Source organism: Exophiala xenobiotica, assembly GCF_000835505.1.
Source record: "Exophiala xenobiotica strain CBS 118157 unplaced genomic scaffold supercont1.3, whole genome shotgun sequence".
Taxonomy (NCBI): Eukaryota; Fungi; Ascomycota; class Eurotiomycetes; order Chaetothyriales; family Herpotrichiellaceae; genus Exophiala; species Exophiala xenobiotica.
In genome coordinates this window covers 3,229,099-3,247,901 of record NW_013562492.1, presented here as the reverse complement: position 1 = coordinate 3,247,901, position 18,803 = coordinate 3,229,099, and the positions used below count along the sequence as shown (strand labels likewise).

The window sequence follows — 18,803 nt, the reverse complement described above, 5'->3', positions numbered from 1 at the left end:
CGATCGACGAGGGTTTTGTTTTCGGAAGGGTTGTCAGCTTACTATACGCAGTTAAGTGATTGGACTTTGCTATGGTACGGAGTATTGTGGGAGAAGAGAGAGCTGACAGGGTGGTTTCGGGTGGTTTCCAGGGCAGTGCACGGTCACGTGATGACGCACAGCTATGGTCACGTGCACTAACGGGCATCCAGCTTATATAATCAATCACGTTTTGCCCCAGGAATTCCGGGAATTACTATGACGGCCTGGCAGTGCCTGGAATGCTGGCTTGCTGGGCGTCTTCTCCACAGAGTTGCAGGCTGCTGTCACCTAATCCACGACTTACTCCGTACCTCGGCTTGCTGTATCACCTTTACCTTTGACGGCAGGTACGACGCCGTCTAATTCTGCCAAAACTTCATCTTTGCAAGAGCATCTCCATCGCCATGTCTTTCCTAGGAGGTGCAGAGTGCTCAACTGCAGGCAACCCGCTTACACAATTCACCAAACATGTCCAGAGTGACAACAGCCTTCAGCGGGACCGCCTTGTTGGGCGGGGTTCTGGTGGCCTCGAAGAGGGCATGCGCTCTCGTATGGCTCCCAATGGATCGGATCAAGTGAGTACCATTGTCCCGCAAAGTTAGGCACTGCTGACCCTCTCGTAGATGATGAACGACTTTATGCATCAATCCGGCCAATTGCCACAGCCCTTCGCAATGGAACAACTCCGACAAGACCTCCCCAATCTACAGAACATGACTCGGCGGTCCCCTTCACCCGGCTGGGCAGCAGAATTCGATCCTGGCGAACAAGCAAGAATGGAGGCTGCGTTTGCAAATTCCAAAATGGGGACCGCACCACAGAGACCGGGCGCGTTCTCACCTCAAGAGTTTGCACGATTTCAGCAATCCAGTCCTCGGACGGCAAGCCCTGTGACTCAGACACCTTCGATCTATAGGCCTATGGGACCGGGTTATATGAACGGCGGCATGGGGATGGGAATGAATTATGGAGCCCAATATATGCAACATCAGCCAGATCAGATCACGGACAAAGGAAAGGGCAGAATGGTGGAACTCGACGACGCCAACTGGGAAGCACAGTTTAAGGAGCTCGAGTCACAACATGACAACCTCTCAGAGCAAGCCAATCAAGCCATGGAAAAGGAGCTCGAGGAAATTGACAGGTCAGTGGAAGCCCCGATGGACAATTTCGAGGATTGTGAAAAATGTGTGGCATGGAATTCTAGCTGAACATTCTGCCAGACAAATGACCGAAGACGCCGCCGATTTTGAAAATGCCTTCTCAAGTGAAGATTATGCCGCTTGGGATCAGTTTGATTCCACGATGGGCTTGGGCACTCACAACCCCTTTGAGCGCGAACCTATGCTCGGCGACTATATGTTTGAGCCTCAGAATCCGTATTTAGAGGTGGACGAATCGGAAAAGACAGCGTTTGAGTATGGGAAAGAGATTCTCGAAGCTCACGGCAACCTCTCCCTTGCGGCACTGGCATTCGAAGCAGCCGTCCAAAAAGACCAATCCCATGTTGAAGCATGGGTACTGCTTGGTGCAGCCCAAGCACAGAATGAAAAGGAAGCACCCGCCATTCGAGCTCTCGAAACAGCTGTACGATTGGATCCGAATAACCTGGATGCTCTGATGAGCCTAGCGGTGTCCTACACCAATGAGGGCTATGATAGCACAGCCTACAGAACCTTGGAACGTTGGCTGTCTGTGAAATATCCTCATATTCATCCTCCCGAGGATCTGTCGGATGGTGCCAACATTGGGTTTACAGACCGTGCACTCTTGCACGCGAAGGTAGTAAAGCTTTTCATCAAAGCGGCTCAACTCTCGCCTTCTGGAGAAAAGATGGACCCAGACGTACAGGTCGGCTTAGGAGTACTATTCTACGGAAACGAGGATTTTGAGAAGGCCGTTGATTGTTTCAGAGCCGCCCTCGAGTCAACAGAGACCGGCCTTGCGAACAGACAAGGCCAAGTCCATCTATTATGGAACCGATTGGGGGCAACATTGGCGAATTCCGGGCGGTCAGAAGATGCCATTTCGGCATATTGCAAGGCACTGGAAGTCAACCCCAATTTTGTCCGAGCACGGTATAATCTGGGCGTTTCATGTATCAATATTGGTTGCTATCCTGAAGCCGCTGGTCATTTACTCGGAGCGTTGAACCTACATCGCGTTGTTGGAGACCAAGGCATGGACCAAGCCCGCGAAATCATGGCTGCTGAAGGTAATGGTGGAATCGGTGATGCCGAGCTGGAGAGGATGATACAACAAAACGAGAGCACGAATCTTTACGATACCCTGAGAAGAGCATTTACCGGCATGGGAAGAAGAGACTTGACGGAACGGGTGGGTGCTGGGATGAACCTGGATCAATTTAGAGGTGAATTCGAGTTCTAAAAGTGCCGGAACCATATAAAGACGCAAAATGATCATGACCTGGGAATGAAGCACTGTTTCTGTCTAGTTGGTTTCGTTCTAGATGAGTCTGTAGGTTGCAAATACCTCAAGACACTGTCGGGCTGCTGCCCTCAGCCTTGTCGATCCTTTCAACCTTTCAGCCTTGCCGCCAAGCCCCGGCGTCATCGCTTCCGTTAAGCCTGCAGTCGTGGTTGTGGTTGGGGACCGTGTCAAGCTGCGATACCACTACAATTCACAGACTACACGCACTCAGTCAAGGCTCATCTTACGGTCATTAGGCTCAACATAACTTACTTTCGCAGCAAAGAGGAGTTTAATCCGGCGCATACCTCACCGCTCAGCCATCTCGGTGGTGCCCATCACGGACCCGCAACCACATCACCACAACAGGGCTGCCTGCGGGCATCAATCACAGCAAAATGGACGAGCATAACGATTTTGACAGCATTTCCTGGCAGCGGGAAGATGCTGCTCAAGCCGAAGGATCCGCTGCCTTTGAAGCAAACCTCCCAACAAGACCTGTGACAGGTCGCAGAAGTGAGAGCATGTCCAGTGAGCCGCAGGCCGGTGATCAAGCGGACAACGTCGATCTAGCAGGAATAGGTCGCGACGGCGTACTAGAGGTCACAGTCGATGCTCCGCTGAAAGAAAACGATGGCACAAAAGACGCTTACGTGTCATACTTGGTTACCACACATGTGAGCTTTGTCTCCTATTCCGACAACGACGTCTCCGCTGACATTCTTTGTAGACAGACTTCAAGACGTTCCAGAAAACGGACTTTTCTGTCAGGAGACGCTTCACAGACTTCGTCTTCCTCCGACAAACGTTACATCGAGATTACCCAGCCTGTGCCGTTCCTCCGTTACCCGAGAAGAACAATATGGCCTATGTAAGAGGTGACCGGTTCAGTACAGAGTTCACACAGAGACGAGCTTGGTCATTACACCGCTTTTTGAAAAGATGCACTCTTCACCCAGTCTTGCGAAGGGCGCCGATCCTGATTCTATTCCTCGAGACAGCCGACTGGAACGCTCAAATGCGCATGAGACCATCGAGAAGTAACACAATTGAAGGTGGAAACGCAACAGCACCAACGGGATTCTTCGATAATGTCGCAGATACCATGCTAAATGCCTTCTCCAAAGTGCACAAACCTGACAAGAGGTTCATTGAAGTAACCGAGCGCGCGAATAAGCTCGACGAGGACTTGTCACATGTGGAGAAGATCATCACGAGAGTGGCACGAAGAGAAAGTGACTTGGAAACCGACTATGCAGAATTGGCCACGAACATGCGGAAACTCACTCCCCTGGAGCCGTCAATCGAGGCTCAGTTGCAGACATTTGCCGGTTGTGTGGAAGAGACTTCGAGAGGCTGGAAAGGGCTGAAAGACCACACCGACCAGAATTACTTGGGAAGCCTGCGAGATATGGAAGCCTATATCAACTCTGTAAAGTCGCTTTTGAAGACGAGAGAACAGAAACAGCTCGACTTTGAGGGTCTCACTGAATATTTACAGAAGGCAACATCGGAGCGAGACTCCCTTGCCTCGAGTAATCCGTACCATCACGGCTCGAATTTGAACCCAGCTACTTTCATCCGGAACAAAGTCGAGGACATGAGGGGCGTGGACCACGAGACATCACGCAGAGACCGGGCGCGAAAATTGGAGCTCAAGATTGCCGAGCTGAACCGCGAAGTGGACAGTGCCAAAGGCACCAGCGAAATGTTCGATGAGCAAGTGGTGCGCGAAGTCGCCGATTTTGAGAGGATAAAGGGTCTCGAGTTCAAAGATAGCCTCGGAGCAATGGCGACTCAACACATGGAGTTCTACCAGAACGTCATTTCGACGTGGGAACGATTCCTTGTTGATATGGATGCTGATAGTAAGGACAAAGGACGGGCAAGCTGAACTGAACAGGGGAGTGCGCGTGGCTAATATCAGGGAACCACAACGTGGGCTATTGCTCAGATAGCATTGAACGATACCTTAATGAGGCAGATTACATGCTCCATGTCCCACGCATCGAGTGCCTGTCTGCCGGCTTTGCCCTAAAGTACTTGTCCCGATCTTCATCGCACTCTCTGCCTAGCCAAAGTGTTTCCATGCTTTTGCTGGCCGAAAGCAATGTGTTATCAGCTGGCCCTACCTTCGACAAGCGGAGTATTCCGCTCCACGCTGAACGACAGACCGATTCCTGGCTATCTATATCAGCAATCGCTATGGAACATGGAATCATTCACCCCATCCGCCGCACGCCTGTTCTACTAAGGTATAGCAGAGTCTCCTGATGACAATAACAGGACCAAGCACGCAAGCCGTAACCAAAACGCCTGAGTGATCACAATGTCCTCCAACTTCCCCATCATCGACATCTCCGACCTGGACTCACCGTCCTCGCAACATCGCATCGCCGACCAAGTCACACAGGCCTGTCGCGAATGGGGCTTCCTCTTGCTTAAGAACCACCCCATCCCTCCGGGCAACATTGACGAAATGTTCAGCCTGTCCAAGACCTTCTTCTCTCTGCCCGAACCTCTCAAGGCCCAATACCCCATTACCTCCAACTCCATCGGGTACATGGGTAGCTTCCAGGACCGCGGCAAGGACGACAAGATGTCCATGTGGTTCGGGGGCGTGCCTGGCTCGTTGCTGGCCGCCCAGAACCGCGACAGTCTCCCACCCTTCTGGCACGAGCATGCCGGCAAGGTCGAAGCGTTCAAGCACCAATGCCACGGCCTCGTGATCAAACTCCTCGAGTGTTTCGCCCTGGCCCTCGACCTTCCAGATCGCAAATTCTTCGCCGGCGCGCATAAGGAGGACGTCGGCAACGGCAACAGCCTACGCATGCTCCTGTACCCTGCCCGCCCCGAGAAGCCCAACTCACACCTCGAAGACGTGGGCTCCCGCATGGCGGCGCACACCGACTCCGGATCCGTCACGCTCTTGTTCCAGCGCGCCCCGGGGCTCGAGGTCATGTCTCCTAACGGCGAGGAGTGGATCAAGGCGCCGTACATCGAGGACTGCATCCTCGTCAATCTGGGCGACGCGCTCAGTTTCTGGTCCGGAGGCCAGCTCAAAGCGACCATGCACCGGGTCACATTCGACGGGCTCCCTCACGACCGCGAGCGCCAGAGCATGGCATACTTTGGAGCCGCGAACCCGGATACAGTCCTCCAGCCGATCGTGCAGGGGGAGAAGATGGAGAAATACTATTCCAACGGAATCGAGTTGGTGCCAGGCATCACCGTTGGCGAGCTGAGCCGCACGATCATGCGCGATATCTATGGCGCGGCGTTTCAGCCGACGAAAGAGAAAAAAGCGCCCAAGATGGAAGGAGCAAGGCAGGCTACGGCCGTGGTATGACATTCACTGTAGAACAACTCAGCCTCATCAATGATGAGTCGCACCCAATTTCATGACTCCTGCTTTTCGTTGTCCTGCCCATTCAACATCATGAGTATTCGGCGTTCGGTTGAGCTCTCACATAATCCGCCCTTGTGAGAGCCGGATCATCGTCGAATACAAGCTCCGTCGAGTTCCCTTTGTTTACCCGAATACTGACCGGTCTCCGATAAGTCGACAAAGTCTCCACGCCGACACTGGTACCTGGTAGATGACTCGGTTTTGCCGAATTTAGAGCCAGCAATGTAAACTCGCCTATCGTGTCCCAACTTGTTGCTATTACCCTGGTCGACATGGTATACGCAGTAAATACAGCCACGACAAGACAGGAAAAGGTGAGAACCGCCAACGAAAGCTGAACGGTAGTTTCAGAGGGATCGTACCCGTACCCGCGCCGAGACATCTGCACCGAAATTCGGGAGAGCCGTGCGGGATCGGTCCAGTTGTCGAATGCGTAGTTGTCCACTTCGGCGTAACGGTCAAGAAAACCTTGCTTGTCTATGAATCGGAGCAGTGCATCACGTTGCACCTGTGTCGTGCGCCAGTTCTTTTCCGGGGTAGGCAATATGCCACCAACCCTGTCCGGGAACACCACTGGCAGAGTGCCTGGGAGATATTCTGAGCCGGCATCAGAAACCGCAATCGCAATCGCCGCAGCAGCCCTTTCCAGCATCGTGTTGAGATTCGCACCACTGCTGTTACGAAACAACTCTGACACACGGGATGCCCACTCACGGTCGAGGCTGATCTTCATACCGTGTCTAAATGTTCGATCCTCTGCCGGGTTGCTCGTGGTGATAGCAGTGACGACACTGAAATTCGAGTGCGTTGAGTACCAGAATGCATCAACATGGCAGCCGGTCATTGTCCAGAGCGTCCCAGACCCGAAACGCATCTCGCCGTACACTATCCATAGGCTGTCATTCAGGCCTGCTTGAGCCGGATCGAAGAACATCATGCTCAACAGACCGCCGTCGTTTATTGACATCAAACCAGTGTACGCTAGGCCGGACTCTGAATAGCCCTTGTAGTTCAGCCCGTTTACTTGAGGCTGTGGGCGCTGTCTGCCAGACATGCATTAGGTCTCCTGCTGTCACAAGGCTGTTGATATCACTGCTGTCATTTCCGAACCAAACCGACTCGGTCAAATTGTTTAGCAATACTTTGTCAGAGGAGACAACCTTTGTTCCACATCTTTGTTCGACATATGGCTGAAGATAGTTGGACACGAGCACGTTGTCGGAGGCCGTATTCTGGACCCTTTGAAACACCTGGGATAACGGCTGTCCAGGCATCGTGCTCATGAGCGAAGAGGTAAAATTTCTTTCGGCGTCGGTGCTCTGCTGAGTCAAGCCAGTCCAGTAGCCTTCTTCTGTCCAGTGCAGTGTGCGAAACCCACGGTCATCCGTGATTGTTCTTTGCACCTTTCCGACCAAGTCCATAGCCCCTAGTTGATACAGCGAAGCACTTACAGAGTCTTCCATCCTACCAAGGTCAGCATGCGCCACTTTCGCCTGCGTTGTACACTCACTCAACTACTCCGTTAGCCAGGGTTACTTGTGAGGGAAACAAATTGGACTGTTCTGCCATCAGGAACAATGTTGAATCCTCATGATAGTCGATGATTCGGGGGATCATTGCAATGGCACTTGCAGGGCCTACAACTAGCCCTAGCCCAAAAGCTGACGGGATCACCAGAAAGATGATGATTTTGTGCCGACTGGGACCATTCTTTGATGTCAGGCAAGCCCAGTACTCAAGTGACCACAGATATGAGACGTCTGCGATCTGATAAGGGGCAACGAGCACGCCCAAAGGGAGAGGTTGTTGACCGATGGCATTGGATCTGATTAGGTGCAAGATCATGAAAGCCATTGATGCCTGTATGAGTATTTCAAGTCCCTTCGCCGGCAATTGTAAGACTGTTAAGGTCGAGGTAGTCACGTGGCCAATGTAGAATGATCTGAGATTGAAAACCAAGAGAACAATCACCCCTGCCAAAGGCAGAATATGGATGGCGAGATTGAGCGCAGCAATCTTCCGGCTTTTGTATACCACCACTTTGGGATCCTCATGTTGTTGATGCCAAAATCTAGTGACTGCAAGAAGCTGAAGTTGAAGAGTGCATAGGACCGGTGTTAGAAGACTATGAGCAATGGTTGTTGCCCTAGACAGTGTTCGTCGCGAGGCAGTCCTCATTCGTGTCGCAGTTGTTCTCGTCCATGTTGCAGCTGCTCTAATTCGTGTTGCAATTGCCTGCCAGCCTGCCATGATCCAGGGTCGCGGAGCCGCAAGTATGCAAGCCTGGGAATTCCGAGAGCAGAAATGGAGTCTGATGGCTCGATCTCATGAGGACAGATTCCGTCTGGGTCAAAGAGAGCTTCACTGGCAATCGAGGAACCCTTGAGAGTGTTATGCTTCTTTGCAGGAAGCAGGCTGAGGAGAACAAGTACGACAATATGTCCATCTCAAGCTGCGGTTAGACGGCTTGGACCTCCCACGTGTGTGCCTACTCGGCGGTTGGAATGGGGCCAACATGCCGTGGAAGATGTAGGGGAGCAAGTGGCTCGTTAATAGAGGGAGTCAGCCTCACTCCGCAGAAGAGTAAGTCCGAACTGCATGGTCAAGCCGCAGATCAACCTTGGAGCCACTCATGATGGGAAGGCAGGTAGTCGCTTCGCTGATCGTTGTGCGGAAGAAGAGATGGGTAGCCAGGGCAGACAAAGGTAGGTTGGCGTGCACGTCGTGGTTGCCTTTTGAGAGATCGCGGCGAGAAAACAACGCGATCATAACGCTTACCGTTCGACGCAGAAGCAGTGCCGTTCCACTGGTTGCCCACCAGCTATCTATCAACCAGTAATATGATCATCACATCTGATGATGAGCTGTAAATGAGCCAGGGGAGTGCAGGGGGTGCCAGGACCCTTGCAGACTACGCCCAAAACCGGATTTACTGCAGCTCAGCGGGACAAGCCAGAGAGATGCGGGCGGCGTATTGCTCATTCCAGCTCGGATGACGGTCTATCATCAAGGACTTGGGACGAGACTGTTAACACAAGGTGTTTTGTAAGAAACGGCGCGCCTAGACGCCTGCAGTGCGGGCTGGAGATCTAGGTTAAAGCGGCACGACGCTCGCCCCTGGTGCTTAGCTTGAAAGGCCCACTGGCCCATACTTAGTGGCCCGAACCGCCTAAACCTTTTGCGCGTAAAGTGTTTGGATGTTACGGAGTACTCGTGTTTGTGTTCACATATCCAGCCCAGCATATAGACCACTCACCATGGCTGTCAGTAACAAGTGGGCAGTGCTTCCAGACATTGTAAGTCGGAAAGCATTTCCAAACCTCCAATTAGACCGACTGACACCGCCATAGGATGCTGCACCGGAAGTATATGAGACACCAGAACTGGCGGACGATGTTTCCACTGCACGGGTAAACCTCTCAAGAACGCGCAGCCTACAAGCATAGCCGCTGACTGCTTCAGACGGGTACTCTGCGCACCATATCCGAGTCTCCCTCCGACGACGAAGCTCGCCCTGGCCTAGACAGACAACCGCTTGACCGGGACGGAGCAAGACGAAGATTTGAACCTGCTCTCGTGGACGCCCGAGGAGTCGATTTCTCGGACACTATTGGCGGCCTTCACCGATCGTACCGGACACGCTCAAGACGTCGCAGGAGGCACGACAATGGCGCAGAAGAGCTGGGTGACCTGAGTGATAGCGAAGACGAGACTTTGGGCAGGAAATTGGCCAGATTAAAACGAGAAGCTGAAGAAGTGAGGCTCGAATTGGAGCGACGAGAACAGGAGAAAGATGGTGATGGAGAGTTCAGAGACAGCGTTGAGCAGCAACAAGGGGAAGAAGACGACGGTTTCGGTATAGACGGTGTTGAGGAACTCAGTAGAGTGCTGGACGAGTTAAGCACCAAAGCAAGATCCAAGACCGCCGGCTCCCTGGAAGATGAATTTCTGTCGAGGCTGGACTCCTCGAAACGAAACGCCGCGCAGGATACAAGACAGCCTACGAGCACACAGCAGGAAGTCGCTCAAGCAGCACCATCAGCGCTCTCGGCCGTGGCAGCCTTTTCAGACAGGCTCACGGCCTTGGAATCTGCGCTGGGCATTTCCTCTGCGAGTAACGACCCCCAGACATCCATTCTCCCGACTCTCGACAGCCTCTCGACGCAGATAACAGTCCTCAGCAATACTCTGGCACCGAAATCCTCTACGGCGCCACCAACCACTCAATCCATTCCCTCGCTTGACATTGTCTCTTCCAAACTCAAGACCCTCATCGCCGAATCCGACCGATTGACCGCGTCTCGCAAACAAGCCCTTCAAGCTCTTTCAGAGCTCCACGAATCACGTATGCGCAACCTCAACCTCATGTCACACACCAACACTCGTCCACGCCGCGGCTTTTCCAACGCTTCGTCCACACAGCAGCCAGCCGTTGCTGACGCAGCTGCACCAGGTGACGAGTCTTTACAAATCCAGTCACAGCTGTTCCTGGACGAGGAATCCTCCAAGATTAATGCATTGTACCAGCTTCTACCGTCGATTCAAAACCTTCAGCCCCTGCTGCCGGTGGTATTGGAGCGGTTGAGAGCGCTCAGCGTGATCCATGCTGGGGCGGCTGAAGCGAAGAACAACCTTGACACTGTGGACAAGAGGCAGGCTGAAACGAGAGAAGAAATCAAGCAGTGGAGACAGGCGGTTGAGGATGTAGAGAAAGGCATGTCTGACCTGGAGGACGCCATGAAGGGCAATGTCAAGGTCGTTGGGGATATGGTTTCGGGCTTGGAAAGCAGGATAAGCCTGTTACAAAAAGGGAGGTGATATCACGTCTATTGCGAGCATAGCGTGAAGATATCAGTGTCGGAATACCAACCAGGACTCGGTTGCTTCGCAAGTCGCACGCAGACTCTGTGCAACATTTCAACGTAGCAAATCTCGTCAAGGTGCTATCCCACTCTCACTTCTCTTCAAAACATACAACTTCGTCTCCAACCCCCAATGCACCCACCAACCTTTGGTCCAGCTCCAACGTTGCCCGAGCACTTTATCCACTCCGTATCCTTCTCTGACCACATCATGCACTATTCCATACATCCACTTGCCCACAGAGCCGTACATTTCTTCGGTCAATCTTGATAAAGCATCGTCTTCCCTCCTCTGCTTCTTCGGTCCCAGCACCAACAGTCCCCGACCCAGATCAGGTTTCAAGATGCTCGGCTTTCCCAGGCCAGGAACCTTGTCCACGATGTCCCACGCGCCGATCACACGCGCCGGATCTTCGACAACAACATAGTCGAATTGACTCCAGAAGCTGGGTGTGAGAAATTCCGTCTCATTGTCCGTTTTGTCGTACACCCACTGCGTCGGACGTGTCGACGTGAGAGTTGGCCTCCGGCCGTCTGCCGAGCCGGGCAATATTAACACTGGTCGCGCGTGCATTGGTGATGACGGCTCGTCGAGGAAGTGCGTCACGCCTGTCTGCAGGGCGAGATTGGTCAAGTGTACTGTTATCCTGGGCTGGGGGCCGTAATTGAGAGACAACGCGTGTAGAGATGTCAGTGCGTGGCCACCGGGGTATGTTAGTGCGGACAGGGGAAGAAGCAGGCCTGTCGACAGTAAAGCGGACGTCATGGTGGAGAGCACCAAAAGGTAGTGGGTCAAGTTGTACGAGATGTACCGGTGGCGGCGGGTGGTGATGTACCCTGCGCAAAGAGCGACGGCTGCAGTGATAGGCGGGACGATGGGGAAGAGGAAGCGCGTTTCTTTGTGCGGAAGGATGGAGTATAGAGCTGTGTAGGTCATGGAAGGGATGGTGAGATCGAGTATTGAAGATCGTAAGGTCGTCGTTAGGCCCCAGAGTGGTAGTAGTAGGAGCAAGGGGTTGAGAAGAAGTCGTGGAAGGGCGGATGTGAAGTACCAGTGCCAGGGCGATGTGCCCCAGGCTGAAGCGCCGCGGCCGCCCTTCGATGGCAGAACATTGGATAGGAACGCCGCGAGTTCGGGCCAGAGCAGTGATCGTGATTGCCAGAAGAACGTGTCGATGCTGACAGTCAAGAGGAGGCCTGCAACCGTCGCGGAGAGGATGGCCGGGAGGAAAACTGCTCGGACGAGGGAGACGGCATTGTTGAGGGTGCCAGTTTTCAGAAGTAGATAGGCACAGTGAGAAGCAAGGAGCAAGGCGATCTCTGAGCGGAATATAATCGTAGCAAGGGTCAGGAGGTAGAGTGCTAGTCTTGTCCGTCGGGCCTGGAGCTGCACCGATCCTGGGTCCGGGAGGAGGAAGCGCAGAGCAATTGTGGCTGTAGCACGCGTCAGATACCAGAACTTTGGTTAAGCAGCGTGGTTGTCATACTGATCCCGAATGCAAACATATTGGGTAGAGTCCGCGACGCGTAATATAGAATGTGAAACTGGCTGGCTTGAAGCATCGTATACCAGATGGCGGTCACAAGGCCATACGCACGTAGCAAGCCGGACGCATATCCGACGAGTGCCAAACCATTGAAAAGACCTAGGAGTCCTCTAACTGTTGACTGTGTCAATGTATAAACGATGGTGGCGAATATGGCTTTCTACCTAGCATTTGCTGCTGCTCGCCGTCGAGATGGCCATACCAGACCACCGGTTTGGCGAAAGCAGCCAGGATAAGAGGGCCGATGAAGGTCCTAGGCACAGCACCAGCGAAGCTCATATGGTCATACTGGGCTTTGAGCTTGAGGTAGACATTGTGTGTTGGCACGCCGTATTTCAATATGTCGTGCGTGGCCTGGATGTTGAAGGATTCTTCAACCTTCGTATAGCGCGATTGATCTAGGTGGAGAAGTATAAGCGCAACGATGCTCAGACTTCCGAGATACCAGAGCTCTACTCTAGCCATTCGCGCGACAATAAGAGCCAGTCAAAGTAATAGTTCGTCGTCGGTCAGTGTAATAACGTTGGACGAAGTTCATGAGAAAGGGGGTTTGCCTGACGAGGATGACAGTCACGTGATCGACTTGAAGACAGCGAGCATTGTAAGAATACTGTCCAATTCAAGGAGCGACATTTGATTTGTATACTGGTTATATGCTCGCGACATTGAGCCAATAAAGTGAATGAAGATGATGATTTAGATACCGAGCTTGACTACCCAAGCTCTGAAGTCATCACCGGGCTCAAGGCACGTGTATCTCTTCGAGCATTTTGCCAGCAATATCAAACGGCTCGCATGAGATTGTGACGGCGACAAAACGAGCTGGTTCTATTTGAGAGGCGTTACGCCATCGATGATTGGTCCCTCGTTGAACAATATGGTCCTGATGGTCATCAGCATGGCTGACAAGTTCTTCAGAGACATGGTCTTACCCCCGGCTTCAGCAGTACGGTCTCTCCGCTATCGAGCTCGTGTTCAATCTCGCCGACGGTGCAGATGGAAAAGTCAATGGACACTGTCTGATGCATCATGCTCGCTGCCCCTGGTGCCAGATCCACAACTAAAAGATTGGCGCCGTTAGGTGTGACGATCGATGGTTGATACCAGCTAGTGACTGCATCCTGGCCCAGGTATGCCTTCATGTCTGCATCATCTGCCAATTTCGCAGGGACAGAAGCCACTGCATATGAGCGAGCCATTCCCCCGATCTCTCCAACGGGTATGTACTGCTGTGGTGGAGATTTGGTGTAAACGCTTTTGCCCTCGGCATCGTGTGTCGTAATGTGTCGTTTGCAAGGAGGAAGGTCCGAGACTCTTTCAACTCTTTCGGCCATCATTATGGGATAAGATGTTGGTATAGTGAATCAAGGAGTGACTTGCCACGGCTGATCTCAATTGAGCGACGCTTTGAATTTTCCATCTCGGGGCAGCTTCCAACCTTATATAGACCACTTACCTCTCCCGAATGCCTTTAGACTGGGTGAAGGCAGTTCGCGGGAGCTTGTGTCCGGGCCATCCTTCCGCAGTGTCCGCAGTGCAGAGCGGTCGCCTAATCAGTGAACCTTCAGCGCGCCTTAGCTGACGAGCCAACGAGCGTGTTTTGGCGTACACGATAGCGGAATTTGGACACCCCAAGGACGTCTCACCAGCATTAGCGGTGAGGTCTTGCTACAGGAAGCATCAAATGGTTCCTGGATAAACCCAACAAAGGTTACACAGAAGTCTGTGCTCACGATGCACATTCCGAAAACGGTTTCCGCAGGAGAGCAGCTTCCACGAACCCCAGCGAGCAGCAGTCAGCATCGCATTGCTGTCTTACAGGGTTCGTGAAGTACGCGGATGGAGAAGCGGAGGCCAAATATACGGTTTCAGCACTAACACTTCGCCGTGCAATGTACTGCGGACCCCGTGACTGTCAACATGAAAATCTGGCTTCAACTCCGACGACGGCTGCGTTTCAAGAACAGGATACATCTTTCCAGCCAAGAATACCATATTCGACCTGCCTCTGCATCTGCATTTCCGACTCTACCCTGTCACTTTCTTTCTCGACAAAAGTGTCCACATCCCAATCAAAATGCTCAGCTTATTCGGCTTCGGCCCCTTCATCTATGGTGAGCAACCTCTGTCTACCGGATCGCAAAAGTACCCAAGACACTAACACACCACCCTTTTCTCAGCCAGCTGCCTCCTCCTCAACGCTGTCGCAATCCTCTCCGAAGACCGCTTTCTCGCTCGAAGTACGTTGCTTTTCTCGCCATAACCACCATTCCTCAGGGTTTCTCAGAAGGAAAAAGGAGGGGACCGAAGGAGTCGAGCTAAATACTAACACTCTATCTCGCAGTCGGCTGGGGGAAATCACAACTCAACGACCCAACAGTGGGGGGCGCTGCGTTTGGTGCTCCCGCTCAAGATCCCGAGAGCTTTCGCAGCAAAGGCATCAATCTGATATCGAGTATAAGGACACTATGTCGAGGTTCGTCGTCTCGCAACCAAAGTCCCCACGCAAAGGCACATAACAGCTGACCCTCCAGAACAATAGTGCCGTTAATATTCGTGAATACGGCCATAATCATCTATGAGCTGGTATTGGGATAGATCTGCTCACGTCACACGCTACACGAAGGACTGTACCACAATACTATCACCTTGCAAGGCCCCTGGGCCGAAGCGCAAAGACGCCAAAAAGACTCCAACAGCACCACCATCAATATGAACAGACATTCTGCATTGATCTTGAACTGGACTTGATAGGGGCGAAAGTTATCAGCCTCATTCGACCATGCTATCAGATATCGCGGTACCTCCGTATATAGGCTTGCGACGGCCACCTGCGCCCGGGGCCCAGTATGGGATGCGAAATATCGAGCTCTGCGAAGTCTACCGCACATCTCGTCTTCGAAGCTCCACCAGATTGGAAGGAAAAAGGTACCTAAGCAGCAACGCTACGAGCCCAAGATACTTCTGGCGCTTGCGGACCTGCTCTCAGCTCACCCCCTTGTCCCCCGTCAAGAACGAGTATGGACTAGGCACTTGAGCCGTCGGATGACACGTATCGACTATAGTGCATTGAAGCTGCACTACTAGTCAAGTGCCTGGAGGATTGACTTGAGCGCTTGCTACTACGCCGCCCGGTGCACTGTCTCCTGGGGTGAATGCGGACAGTGTGGTACTACAGCCAGATTCGATTAATTCATGGAAGATAGGATGGGACAAATACGAAGTATGAACTCAGGACGCATAAATTGCCATGCGGATTCCAGTTGCAACAAGAATTATATTTACGACAAGCAGAAACCATCCAAATCCGAGTCCGGGTCCGACTCTTGTCTGTCCCTTTGTATATGTACCCGATGATTCAACTCTCTTTTCGTGGTAGGCCGATATCATTATATCATGATCATCACAAATCATGGACATTATGTCACTTGTATACCTTGGGTATGTGCATGGCAACAAGGTCAATGTCAATGTCGAAACAAGCCCATCCAAAAAGCCCAAAAATTCTTTTCGCCGGGATTATGACCAGGCACATGGTAAAACGGTCCATAGGGCCATCACAAACATCATGACAACATGCCGAACGACTTTTTGCGAATACTGAACCGATTCTTCTTCTCCCTGGGCGGAGTATCTTTATCCTTGTCCTTTTCGACGTCCGGCGAGTCCGTTTCCGCAGAAGCTGACGACGTGGCCAGGTTTTCGTCCGAAGGCTTCGGTTGCGGCTTGTCTCTCTTCGTCAGCGACCCAAAGCGCAAGCTCTTGGATCGCTTGAACCTATCGAGACCCGAATGGCTGCTGCCATTTGGTGACGTGACCGATCGTTCCAAGCCATGCCGTTTGTCCTCCTCGGCTTTGGAGGCTTTGCTGGCTTCCAGGGCTGCCTTGAGCTCGGCCTCCTGCCGCTTGTGTGCTTCTGACAACTTGGTAGCCAATTCTTTCCGGCGTTGTTTTTCGGCTTCCTGTCTTTCTTTCTCTGCCACTTTCTCCGCAGCCTTGCGTGCCTTGTCTTCCTTGGCCTTTTCTTTCTTGCTTTGTACCACCGGACTGACAGGTCTGTCGGAGGTAAGGGTAGGTGATTTGGGCGGTTCAATATGACCATTAGTCATGAACTCGGGTGCCGTCATAGCGTGATCAAGCGTAGCATACTGCATGCCCTCGGTACCAGGACTGACGGTTTGGACTCGGTGTAGCTCGGCCGATTGTCTGGTGTCCACTGCCAGCCCATTGGCAAGATCCTGCGAGGCGCGTCGTTTGCCCTCCATTTTCTGTTCTTTTCGAATCGCCTCCATGGTGGTCTCCTGGTAGAACAACACATAAGCGCAGGCAAGTCCAGGTTTGTCTCCAAAGAAATTTCGAACATAGTTCTTGTCGACCGGTTCCACCATTTCATCGTCGAACAACAGCCATCCCCGATCCTGAGTTTTGATGACTGCAACGTAATGTCCATGATAAGGTCCGCCGCCAATGTGTACCACGACTGCGTACAGCTCGTATATTCGGTCGGGATCCTCGGCATCGTCGGTGGTGTTGAAAAGCCGGAGATGGTAGGGATATACGACTTTGTGGAACAGCTTCTGTAATCGCTGTAGGTCTTCGGTATATTTGAATCGTTTCAGGTGAAGTGCCAATATCCTCGGCAGCCTCTTAATCTTCATGCGCTTCTCGGCTTCCTGGAGACCACCACAATTATCACAATGAAACTTGTTCCGCTCACAAAGCATTTCCTCTTCGGAAAATCTGCGAAGACAAGCAGTCACAGATGAATGTTGCTCTAGATCCACCGACAAATCTAAAAATGGTTCATCACGATGAGAAACGTTTTCGCATGTCAAACATCGGGTTTCGGAAGTTAGAGTGCCCTCAAACAATTCGCGCAGCCATCGCGTGCTGGAGTTAGCCGTCGGTGTAGGGAGTACGGAAGGAAAGGAGACGGTCGCTGATTGAGATTTCGTTATATCACCAGAGTCGTCCGCTGACTGTTGAGCGTCTTGAGACTGCTTCTGCGCGATTAGGGTCCTGTCGTGTGCCTCAATATTTTCGACCACAGTATTAAGCAAGAGATTGAGAAATTCATGCGCGTCCTGATGCATGGCGGATCTGAACATTTCGTTATCCTTGCGCAATGTCTCCAGGAACTTGGCCGGACTGATCACGCCCATTCGTTGCTTATCGACGACAACGGCTTCGAATAGATCTTTTAGAGAGCTGAAGAGTGTCGCTGACATTTCATAATCCCGCGAGTTCTCATAGCTCAAGTTGAGTATGGGGCCCGCTAACAGCGCCTGTTTCTTTTTGTATTCGGGCGAATCTTTGTCCTCGGGTTTCTGTTGCTGAGGAGGAGTGCCAGCGTTTCGTGAAGAGCTAGGGCCTTGTGGTTTTTTTGCCGCTCCGTTGGCTTGGTTCGAGGTCTGTCGAGGAGGTGCATTTGCCTGGGCTTTGGCAACAGATTCGGGCGTGGAACGACGAGGATAGGATAGGACATTTTCTCGGAAAGGAACAGAATAGTAGAGACATTGCAGGATTGAATTGCAATAGCTGCGGAGGTCAGCTACACGAACGACCGCGTGAGTTTCAGCACTGACCAGGTATTCCCGAACTGCGGATTGTCCTCGTTAGCAAGACAGGGATACAGACAAGGAGGGCATACTCACATTCTCCATACCAAAGAATTTATCGCTTCCATCATGACGGATTGGACCAGCATTCATGAGCATGCGCTCTAGAGGGGTTGGGACAGGCGCATTCGGGTCCTTCTTGGTCGGGGCGGTGCCCACTGCTGGACTGGGTGCATTCTGGGGTACAAAGCAGTCAGTAGTTGAATGGCAAACGGACGCAGGGCGATGACAGTAGGGTGCAGGCTCCGAGCAAGGGCAGAGGTAGCCAGCAGGGCGGCCTCATTACATACTTGGCTCTTTAATTTCCCGAAGAAGGAAGACATTGTAGACGCGCCTCATCTGCAGCGACCCGAGCACATCGGCAGGAACGGTCACACTCTAGGAAAGCGCATCTGGGATTCCGAAAAGTGCAGGCAGGATCGTGAACAATGAACGGTAGTCAAAAGGGAAAGAGGAGAAGATGAATGTAGGCGCCAGTGCAACGGTAGTTGTGCTCATCAGCTTTGGAAATCTGCAGACTCAAGGTGGTAGTAAGTTAGTGATTCGAGCAGCAGCAGTAAGTAGCAGTAGCAGTGGAAGACTTCCATCCTCCATGATCGGACGAGTACGACGACCGAATGATGAACCAGGCTAACAGAAGACGGGCCTGGGAGCCTGGGGGTGGCCACTCCCACCCACTGGCTACTGGCTGCACCAGGCTCTAGCTACCAAAGAGGGGCAGAGGCGCATCAGGATTCAGAACGAGCACCGGGGACCATCAGATGGATCCAACAGCTATCAATCAGTTGACGTCCAACCAGCGGCTTCAAGTCGCCCATCACATGATGATCGGCTCGCTGTCTCGCAGGGCACTGATGTACGCGTATCTCATGGTGAATTCGCATCACCTGTTACTGCTTCTCAATTGTCGATCAAA

The 18,803-nt window shown here is 52.4% G+C and overlaps 9 protein-coding genes across 9 annotated transcripts; 5 read left to right on the top strand and 4 right to left on the bottom strand.

The window, feature by feature from the left end:
- Positions 1-251: 251 nt before the first annotated feature.
- Positions 252-2,462, top strand: PV05_05440 (uncharacterized protein). The gene is made up of 3 exons (XM_013461949.1): positions 252-596; positions 645-1,165; positions 1,245-2,462. The coding sequence occupies exons 1-3, from the start codon at positions 426-428 to the stop codon at positions 2,407-2,409; spliced, it is 1,857 nt and encodes a 618-aa protein (XP_013317403.1). The 5' UTR covers positions 252-425; the 3' UTR covers positions 2,410-2,462.
- A 187-nt stretch (positions 2,463-2,649) lies between these two features.
- PV05_05439 (uncharacterized protein) lies at positions 2,650-4,485 on the top strand. The gene is made up of 2 exons (XM_013461948.1): positions 2,650-3,128; positions 3,182-4,485. The coding sequence occupies exons 1-2, from the start codon at positions 2,850-2,852 to the stop codon at positions 4,343-4,345; spliced, it is 1,443 nt and encodes a 480-aa protein (XP_013317402.1). The 5' UTR covers positions 2,650-2,849; the 3' UTR covers positions 4,346-4,485.
- Positions 4,486-4,673: 188 nt separating this feature from the next.
- Positions 4,674-5,837, top strand: PV05_05438 (uncharacterized protein). The gene has a single exon (XM_013461947.1). The coding sequence runs from the start codon at positions 4,781-4,783 to the stop codon at positions 5,798-5,800; it is 1,020 nt and encodes a 339-aa protein (XP_013317401.1). The 5' UTR covers positions 4,674-4,780; the 3' UTR covers positions 5,801-5,837.
- A 51-nt stretch (positions 5,838-5,888) lies between these two features.
- PV05_05437 (uncharacterized protein) lies at positions 5,889-7,714 on the bottom strand (the record flags this gene model as incomplete). Its single annotated transcript, XM_013461946.1, has 3 exons — positions 5,889-6,903; positions 6,980-7,324; positions 7,371-7,714. 3 exons carry the CDS (start codon positions 7,712-7,714, stop codon positions 5,889-5,891), a joined length of 1,704 nt encoding a protein of 567 aa, XP_013317400.1.
- Positions 7,715-9,060: 1,346 nt separating this feature from the next.
- PV05_05436 (uncharacterized protein) lies at positions 9,061-10,735 on the top strand. Its single transcript, XM_013461945.1, has 3 exons — positions 9,061-9,156; positions 9,211-9,270; positions 9,323-10,735. The coding sequence occupies exons 1-3, from the start codon at positions 9,118-9,120 to the stop codon at positions 10,676-10,678; spliced, it is 1,455 nt and encodes a 484-aa protein (XP_013317399.1). The 5' UTR covers positions 9,061-9,117; the 3' UTR covers positions 10,679-10,735.
- Positions 10,736-10,753: 18 nt separating this feature from the next.
- On the bottom strand, positions 10,754-12,734 carry PV05_05435 (uncharacterized protein; the record flags this gene model as incomplete). The annotated part of the gene is made up of 3 exons (XM_013461944.1): positions 10,754-12,156; positions 12,210-12,383; positions 12,434-12,734. The coding sequence occupies 3 exons, from the start codon at positions 12,732-12,734 to the stop codon at positions 10,796-10,798; spliced, it is 1,836 nt and encodes a 611-aa protein (XP_013317398.1). The 3' UTR covers positions 10,754-10,795.
- Positions 12,735-12,967: 233 nt separating this feature from the next.
- On the bottom strand, positions 12,968-13,606 carry PV05_05434 (uncharacterized protein; the record flags this gene model as incomplete). Its single annotated transcript, XM_013461943.1, has 2 exons — positions 12,968-13,152; positions 13,202-13,606. 2 exons carry the CDS (start codon positions 13,604-13,606, stop codon positions 13,012-13,014), a joined length of 546 nt encoding a protein of 181 aa, XP_013317397.1. The 3' UTR covers positions 12,968-13,011.
- A 654-nt stretch (positions 13,607-14,260) lies between these two features.
- Positions 14,261-15,669, top strand: PV05_05433 (uncharacterized protein). The gene is made up of 4 exons (XM_013461942.1): positions 14,261-14,383; positions 14,450-14,509; positions 14,614-14,745; positions 14,812-15,669. Exons 1-4 carry the CDS (start codon positions 14,347-14,349, stop codon positions 14,865-14,867), a joined length of 285 nt encoding a protein of 94 aa, XP_013317396.1. The 5' UTR covers positions 14,261-14,346; the 3' UTR covers positions 14,868-15,669.
- Positions 15,519-18,479, bottom strand: PV05_05432 (uncharacterized protein). Its single transcript, XM_013461941.1, has 4 exons — positions 18,178-18,479; positions 17,924-18,064; positions 17,855-17,868; positions 15,519-17,807 (listed from the first exon to the last, which is right to left on the bottom strand). Exons 1-4 carry the CDS (start codon positions 18,208-18,210, stop codon positions 15,836-15,838), a joined length of 2,160 nt encoding a protein of 719 aa, XP_013317395.1. The 5' UTR covers positions 18,211-18,479; the 3' UTR covers positions 15,519-15,835.
- Between the last annotated feature and the right edge of the window lie 324 nt (positions 18,480-18,803).

Coding starts and splice junctions, on each gene's coding strand:
- PV05_05433 (XM_013461942.1), top strand. CDS start 14,347: ATGCTCAGCTTATTCGGCTTCGGCCCCTTCATCTATG. Junction 14,510..14,613: donor AGACCGCTTTCTCGCTCGAA/GTACGTTGCTTT, acceptor TCTATCTCGCAG/TCGGCTGGGGGAAATCACAA. Junction 14,746..14,811: donor TATAAGGACACTATGTCGAG/GTTCGTCGTCTC, acceptor CCAGAACAATAG/TGCCGTTAATATTCGTGAAT.
- PV05_05438 (XM_013461947.1), top strand. CDS start 4,781: ATGTCCTCCAACTTCCCCATCATCGACATCTCCGACCTGGACTCACCG.
- PV05_05432 (XM_013461941.1), bottom strand. CDS start 18,210: ATGTCTTCCTTCTTCGGGAAATTAAAGAGCCAA. Junction 18,065..18,177: donor TCGGGAAATTAAAGAGCCAA/GTATGTAATGAG, acceptor TTTGTACCCCAG/AATGCACCCAGTCCAGCAGT.
- PV05_05440 (XM_013461949.1), top strand. CDS start 426: ATGTCTTTCCTAGGAGGTGCAGAGTGCTCAACTGCAGGCAACCCGCTT. Junction 597..644: donor CTCCCAATGGATCGGATCAA/GTGAGTACCATT, acceptor ACCCTCTCGTAG/ATGATGAACGACTTTATGCA. Junction 1,166..1,244: donor GAGCTCGAGGAAATTGACAG/GTCAGTGGAAGC, acceptor ACATTCTGCCAG/ACAAATGACCGAAGACGCCG.
- PV05_05439 (XM_013461948.1), top strand. CDS start 2,850: ATGGACGAGCATAACGATTTTGACAGCATTTCCTGGCAGCGGGAAGAT. Junction 3,129..3,181: donor CATACTTGGTTACCACACAT/GTGAGCTTTGTC, acceptor CATTCTTTGTAG/ACAGACTTCAAGACGTTCCA.
- PV05_05436 (XM_013461945.1), top strand. CDS start 9,118: ATGGCTGTCAGTAACAAGTGGGCAGTGCTTCCAGACATT. Junction 9,157..9,210: donor GGGCAGTGCTTCCAGACATT/GTAAGTCGGAAA, acceptor ACACCGCCATAG/GATGCTGCACCGGAAGTATA. Junction 9,271..9,322: donor ACGATGTTTCCACTGCACGG/GTAAACCTCTCA, acceptor TGACTGCTTCAG/ACGGGTACTCTGCGCACCAT.